The 7,173-nt window shown below is 57.6% G+C and overlaps 1 protein-coding gene across 6 annotated transcripts in view; it reads right to left on the bottom strand.

Moving 5' to 3' along the window:
- Positions 1-1,918: 1,918 nt before the first annotated feature.
- Positions 1,919-7,173, bottom strand: part of KIAA0930 (KIAA0930 ortholog) — a 39,799-nt gene continuing 34,544 nt past the window's right edge. For all 6 annotated transcript variants that reach the window (XM_025456643.3, XM_025456660.3, XM_025456670.3 and 3 more), the window contains 3 exons: positions 6,839-6,997; positions 5,529-6,285; positions 1,919-5,304 (listed from right to left, as the gene is read on the bottom strand). In XM_025456643.3, coding sequence (XP_025312428.1) covers positions 6,245-6,285; positions 6,839-6,997 — 200 coding nt within the window. In that variant the 3' untranslated portion in view covers positions 1,919-5,304; positions 5,529-6,244. The remainder of the gene's footprint in view (positions 5,305-5,528; positions 6,286-6,838; positions 6,998-7,173) is intronic.

Below are 7,173 nucleotides of genomic sequence, written 5' to 3'. Positions count from 1 at the left end.
TTCATCCCTGGCTGTCTAGGTTTCAACTGGGGGTTCTGATAAATGCTCGAGTCTGAGGAACCTCCCCCCTTCCCTGGGCCATGTCCATGCTCCGTGGTGATGCCCCCTGGCACATTTCCAGGAGGGGAACAGCCGTGACTCTCAGTGTTGCCAACCACTGTGCCAGCCTTTGTATACGCGTGTCTCCCCTCAAACTCTGCACCCAGGAGGGAAGGTGGTGATTTGACTTTATGGCTGTAAAAACCCAGCCCAGGTCCCGTGTGCCCAGGGAGGTGTGGACCCTTCCAGGCTATCCCCAGCGCGCCATCCAGAAGATGTGTGTGCCCCTGAAAGGACTAAACTTGACTGACTTCTGGAATGGTCTAAAAATCTTCCGAGCAAAATGGTTTATTCAAAATAGAATCATTGAAGTTCACTAAAAAACCATGGTTCTTTCAAATGCAGCATAATCTAATTGTTTTATTAAAGTCAGATTCCAAGATGAAAGACCCTTAATCCACACATAGGAAAAGAAATATCTTGTTAAACTTGTTGACTTATGTGGAGGCCAAGTCAGGAGGGGCTCAGGGAAGCTGTGAGCAAAAGAAAGGACGTCTTTTGTTGAATCATCCCCCAAAACAAACATCTTCCCTTCTCGTATGAATTTCCCAGCTGTCCTCCTGTCATCTTAACAGTCAAGCACAAAGTAGAGCATGTTTGTCCATTCAGCGTGTATATATACAATGAACGAGGATAGTGTACGGATTAGTTTATTTCACATCTTCCCCTCCTCCCAATATAAAATTCCCAAAGGTTTTCTCTTCCAGTCAACGTTTTTCTAAAGCTGGGGCGTGACGGTAGTTCCTAAAAGTTCATCTGGGATGGAAAAGAAGGACCGAAAGAGCAACGTTAGCCTTCAGAAGGCCGCTCACAGGATGAGGTTCTTGCAGCAGCTTCCAGGACAGCTTTCATAACAAATAGCTTTATTAAAAACTTTTCAGGCAACTGTTTTAAAGGGGCCTCCTCCTACCTCTTTAATGAGAAGGGGGTCTGACCTGGATAGGCAACAAGGATGTCTTTTTTTTAACCTACCAGATTGCCCACTCGCTAACCACGCCCTCATGCGGTCTGCCCCTGGTGATGCCGCTTCAGAAACTTCTGGTTCGGATGCTTCTAATGCAATGACCTCTAATGGAAGAGGTGTCATCAATGGGATGATTCTCACCATATTTCTCAATTTGCATAAATGTTCCTCTCAGACCCCCCCTTCTGTGCTTTCACTTCCTGGCACTTCCTGCTACACAGCAGAGGCCGGACACGGGCTCCTCACCTGAGACGCAACTTTTAAGAGTTGGTTTGCTTGTGGGAAGGGCGAGCCCACTGCCGAGCCCTGGAGGCTGCGACGGGCCTGCATCTGCCTCGGGAAAGTGGAGTCAGCTAGAAGAACGTGCATGTGTGCAAGCCGCATCAGCTGGATTAGCTAGTCTCAAAACCATCTGTCTACACTTGATCTCAGGACTCCTGACTCTGATCCTAGGCATTTTCCCATTGCCATGAGGCCTTTTTAGAGGTTTTCCAAAAAAAGCTTGGGAAATCTGACAGTGTGACCAGGAGGCATGTACTGCTTTACGAGGACTGGGAGCTAACCCTGAAATGCGTCCATATTGATCGGATTTTGCAAATACTGCCTCAGACCAAACCCTGGGCCTTGGGCCCCCGACCCCGTGCCTGACTCCTAGTGTGGCTGAAGCCAGGGCCTGGGGCGGTTTCTGTCCATCTCCAGCATTTCTAGAAAGGAACTCGTGTGAAAAGCTCTAAAAACAGTCGAAGAAGAAATCTTTGGGGGCAAATTAAGGTTCAATCACCACATTTATGCATTGCTGTAACATCTGTATTTGCTCTGAAATACCCAGTAAAGAAAAAACAAAGTACAGATTCATTAGAGGAAAACACGGAGGAAAAATAAATTTAATATCCAACATGCAAATCAACTTTCAACAGAAATGCAAAACCATAAAGCACAGCTCACAGCCAACCGAACGCTGCTCAGAAATGGTTTCTGTACGTGGAAGACGGTGAACCCAGAAGCTGCTTGTGTTTATGCAAATACCACCGACAATTAGATCATGACGTGTTCAGTTATGCCATCGTGGTGTTTCTGCTAAAATATATTTTGTAGAAATCACTTTAGTTAAGCCTCAAAGTCGTGAAAAATCTCAACAGGCTTTCTTTGCAGGTTTGATTGTTCTCCCACGGAGAGTCCACTTGGAACCCGTGAGCGAGCGCTATGTACACCTCACCCGCCCGGCCTTCTGACCGGATGCTTCCAGCTGCTCGGCGGGGTTGGAGTGCCACCGTGACCTCTCCTCTCCTGAGCTCAAGGCCTGGGGCCGCAAAAATCAAGGTGCCTGCTTGCGTTGGGGACGGTAGAAAACTGTAAACACAAACTCTCTCTGCACATCTGCGGCTTCCTCTGCTGCGGGGTGGGGGTGGGGGGGGGTTACCGGCGATGGAGCCCCAAATCCAACACCGGGCCCACTCGGTGTCCGGTGACTTGGCTCCTGTGGGTGGGCATCCAAGGGGTTCTCCAGGCCCTTCGAGGCAGAGGCTTAGGGAAAGGGCCGTGGGTGCACCCCCTGGTCCTGGGACCTAGAAGCCCGTGCCTCCCCTCCCGCAGGAGCTGCTGCCACCACCTCTAAAGGCCGCACGGGCTCGCTGCCCTCCGGGAGCCTGCGTCCTGTCGGGGTGGTGAGGTGTCTTTAGACAATCCTGCTTTCTGGTTACAAAGTGAGAAGCAGCCCGAACAGAAGAAATCCGTGTCATGTCAACCGATACTTGGCTTTAGAGACTGGATATGAAACTACACTGTAGCTCAATCTCAAAACCGACCAGCGTGCGTGCCAGAGCGAGACCCACCCGGGCTCCTGGAAACCCTGGCCTCTTGCACATGTGACATCTCTATGGGATCTTGGCTGACGACTTCATGCCTCCACGAGGTGACGGGGTCAGATGCATTCCTCCAAGGCAGTCGTTCGAACTTACCAACCGCACGCGGCCTGCCTCCTGAGATGTCTTAGTGGGAAGGAAGGTTCTTACTGGACTTTTCAAGTCTACTGACTGACACTGTGTGATTCAAACAGCAACTTCCAGTTTGCTTCTAGCTCAATTCTTTAAAAAAGCCCTCCCACCAGGCACAGGCCTTCGCGTCGCTGACAGCGTCTCCGTGGAGAATGGACGCCTGATCTGATGATCTGTTCACAGTCCTTGCAGAGTGGGACTCTCTGGAAAGCCCAGCCATGGGCCGCCCAGGTGGCTCCTTTGGCTCAGGTCATGGTCCTGGGGTGGGTCCTGGGATCGAGTCCCACATCGGACTCCTGCATGGAGCCTGCTTCTCCCTCTGCCCGTGTCTGCCTCTTTCTCTGTGTCTCTTATGAATAAATAAATAAAATCTTTAAAAAAAAAAAAAAAAGAAAGCCCGGCCATCTCCAGGTCGACTGGGTGGCGGGGTATTTCGTTCCCTGTTGACTCCTTCCCTGTCACTGATACATAGATGCCATTCTTCTGAGCTACTGGGCCTCCAATGTCTCTATAGGCAACTGGAAGTCCCCGCAAGACATTGGTGCATGAGACCAGATGCCCCATCAGCCTGCAGGCGCTGGGAGGTGGACGAGAGGCCACACACCACCCATCAGACGCTGGGACCGTGATGTTTTTCGTAAAAAGGGAGCTTGCTTTCTTATTTGTGTCCTAAAAAGTGACACCGCAGTTTCTTGACAGAAAAATTGTACTTGGATTCCAGTTCCCACTGAAGAAATGTGCGCGTGCTTTGGCCATCCCTGCATTACACGAGAGACAGGCACGTTTCCAGAAAAACTGAAGATGGCCCGATGAGAAGAGAATGGTGTAGCAAAGGCAGGACCCACCAGGAGCCCGGGGCGCTGTTTTTCTCTTAGTTACTGACGTCCTTTGTCACTCTAGTCACTCTAGAACAATAAACCTGGGAGGGGGAGGGGACAGCTCACGGCCTAGTGACCAGGTGCCTCTCAGAAAAGCACGTTTGCTATTCAGTCTCAGGAGTGCCCTCCAGGAGAGAAAGACCGAGAAGGGTGAGAAGGGTGGACTCCACCGCAGGGCAGCAGGGTCGTGGCCCCCCAGGCAGGATTCCTGCCGTCGGTCGCTCGGGGAGGAGGACAGCATCCGTGGGGAGCGCAGAGCCGGCGCGCCACTGCTGCCTGTGCGTGCCCCGCAGCCGCGCCATCGTGTGCACCTGTTACAACCGGGGCTCATCCCTCAAATACCACCGTTGCACACGTTTCTAAGACCTGCAAAGCACATGCGCACGAGACTGCAACCGGCCCTGTTACCCTGTGACTTGTCATTTGACAGAGGAGGGGTGTGACGTGCCCGGGGCGCGCGGGGGACCCTCTCATGCTCCTCAGCCTCTGGGAACAGAGGGAGGGCCGCCATCCTTCTGTGTTTCAACTGCCTCATCCTTCCGTGGAAGATACACCGGGACCGTATTTCTCCCAAGACCTGAGTTCCAGAGTCTTCAGACCCCAGATGACCAGAGAGAAAGAATGCCTGAAGCAGCAGCTGTATTTTAGCCACCCTGGACGCAGGCCGGGCGCCAGCCCTGGGCTGCCCTGGAGGACACCCTTGGACACGGGGCCATGCTCAGGGACCTGAGGCTCTGCTCCAGCGCTTTGCAGGGAGGTCGGACTCGGCGCGGTCCTAAAACACTGCTCTGGAAGATGACCTTGTGCAGACAGCTGGGGTACAGCCGAGCACGAGCTGGGGCTGCCAGAGGACGTGAGAACGCTCCAGCCCAGCCCCGCCACATGGGTGATGGGGCCGGGGATGCAGCCACAGAGGCCGTCCCCGGCCTGAGCTATGCTCAACGGCTGCCTGACCCAGTCATGCACTGGAGCCCTGGAAACGTCGTGAGGTAGGTGGTATCAGCCCCATTTTACAGGTGGGCCAACTGAGGCAGAATGAAATGCAATAGCTTGCTTTAATAACAGCGTACAAAATCTAGAGAAAGCCCCAAAGTAGCCCCCGACCCCAGAGCCTGGCGCAAACCCTCGGAGCGCGCAGGATAAAACAGAAGGGAGAGCGAGCCCCTCCAATCCCTGTCCCCTGCGGAGAGGACCTCCGTGCACCACAAGACCCTCAGACAGTCGTGGGACTTCCGACAAAACAACGTAGCAACAGAGGCCCAGCTGACAGTTTATTCCCAGGGGGCAGGGGGGCTGCTCCACTCTCACTCTCGGGAAGGCTCGTGGTTCTGAGCACGACGTGTCCTCTGTCACAGGCGGGACCCTGCGGCTGAAACGAAGCCCCTGGAGGTCAGCGCCTCTGCCTCAGCGAGCTGGTCTGAGAAATGGGACCAGCGCCCCCGAGTCAAAGGAAGCCAGCTCCTGGGAACCCCTGTCCCCTCCCCAGAGCCCCCGCGCCGAGGACGGCAGTTCTACCTCGAATCTTCCCCCGCGGAGGCCGGGTCCCCCCCCCCCGCCTGCCACCTGTCCCAGGTGGCCACCAAGCCGTCCCACCCGCCGCAGGGTCCGAGTTCCGGGCTCAGGCCGCCGGGGCGCAGAGCGGGCTGTCTCTGGGTTGCTGTGTGTCGGTGGTGCTCTTTGGCTGGAAGCAAAGGCCATTCTGGCGGGATCGGGGCCGGTCTGCCCAGCTCGAGGCCCTTCTGGAACCGGGCGGGGGTGAGGTATTCCCAGCCCAGGGCCAACCCTCCGTCTCCCCGCGGCGCCCCGTTTGTAACCAAGTGGTAAACAAGGGAGGGCGGACTCATGGGACCGACGCGGGCGCTGAAGGTCTCGGTTCAGCGTCGCCAAGTCTCCAGCCAGCTTGCCTCGGGGAAGGGTTGACAATCGGACACGGGGCGTCGCAGCCATGCGGGTCTGCAAGGCGGGTGGGCCTGGGCCCAGCCCGGACGCCCGCTGCTCCTCCATATTCCAGCCTCTGGGCGTCTCGGGGCCCCTCTGGGTGCGGGGGGCTCTCGGGACAGGAGCCCGGGGGGGGTGGTGCGGGCGGTGGGCAGGAGCGGAGCCGGCGGGGGAGGACAGAGAGGCACTTCAGTTTGGGCTGGTGTTCCTGGGGTCGGCCCTGGCCCGGGAGGGGAGCAGCCCCGCCTGGCTCCGGCTCCGGCTCCGGCGCGGGGCTGTCACAGAAGACGCCGGTAGCGGTGGACGGGTAGGCACTTGGCAGCACGCCAGGGCCGGGCAGGGCTGGGGCTCTGCGCAGGCTCTGCACACGGCTAGGTCATCAGGATGGGCTTCTGCCGCACTTCCAGGATGTCTAGGGCGGCGGGAGGGCAGTGGAGGTGAGGGCCTGGCTCCCACGGGGCCTAGTACTGCCCGCGTCTCTACCAAGCCCTGACGCCGTTGTCACCCCCACCTGTGGACGGGGCGGCCCTGCCACTGCTGTCACCCCCACCTGCGGACGGGGCACCCCTTCCGCTGCTGTCCCCCCACCTGCGGACGGGGAGGCCCTGCCGCTGCTGTCACCCCCACCTGCAGACGGGGGGTGGCCCCGGGGCCACTGCAGAGCCCAGCCAAAGCCAGGGGAAGTGGGGCTCCAGGGCGGGCTGGCCTGACTCCGGAGCCGCTGCCTGGCACTGCGTGCACACCCGGGTCAGTGAGAACCCCGAGAGCTTCGCCTCCACGCCCCCAGCCCGAGCCAGGGGTCTGCAGCCCCTCACGTGGACAGGTGGGCCCCTCGAGCTGCGAGATGGGGCCCTGGTTCCCCAGAGCCTCATCCTTGGTCCTGAACGTGGGGACCAAGAGCCCTCCGCGGGTGTCTGCCAGGCTCCAGCCGGGCGAAAGGGGCTCGTCTCCCTCACCCACATTACCTGTTAAAATCCGATGCAGCGGCAAAGTGACGTAGGTCAAGTGTGCATAGAGAAGGAAATTTCCATCTGCTCTGTTCAGCTTCAGCCAGGACCCGACGAGTGACCGCCCCGTGCCAGACAGGGACCGAGAGCGCAGGTTGGTGGCGTTGTGCAGATCCGCTGCAGGGGAGGGGGCCGGGTCAGGGTGCTCTCCTGGGAGGACCGAGAACACCTCCCACCCCAGACCCCCCATGGGCCCTCTGCTGGCAGCCCCTCCACACCCCTGCCCCGTCGCCGGCCTGTGACCCCCCCCTCCCTCCTGCCTATCCGGCCCTGCCCCTCCAGCTGTCCCTGCC

The sequence above is a fragment of the Canis lupus genome, chromosome 10, assembly GCF_003254725.2.
Source record: "Canis lupus dingo isolate Sandy chromosome 10, ASM325472v2, whole genome shotgun sequence".
Taxonomy (NCBI): domain Eukaryota; kingdom Metazoa; phylum Chordata; class Mammalia; order Carnivora; family Canidae; genus Canis; species Canis lupus.
Note: the sequence above shows the minus strand (reverse complement) of the source record. Positions and strands in the feature narration are given on the sequence as shown.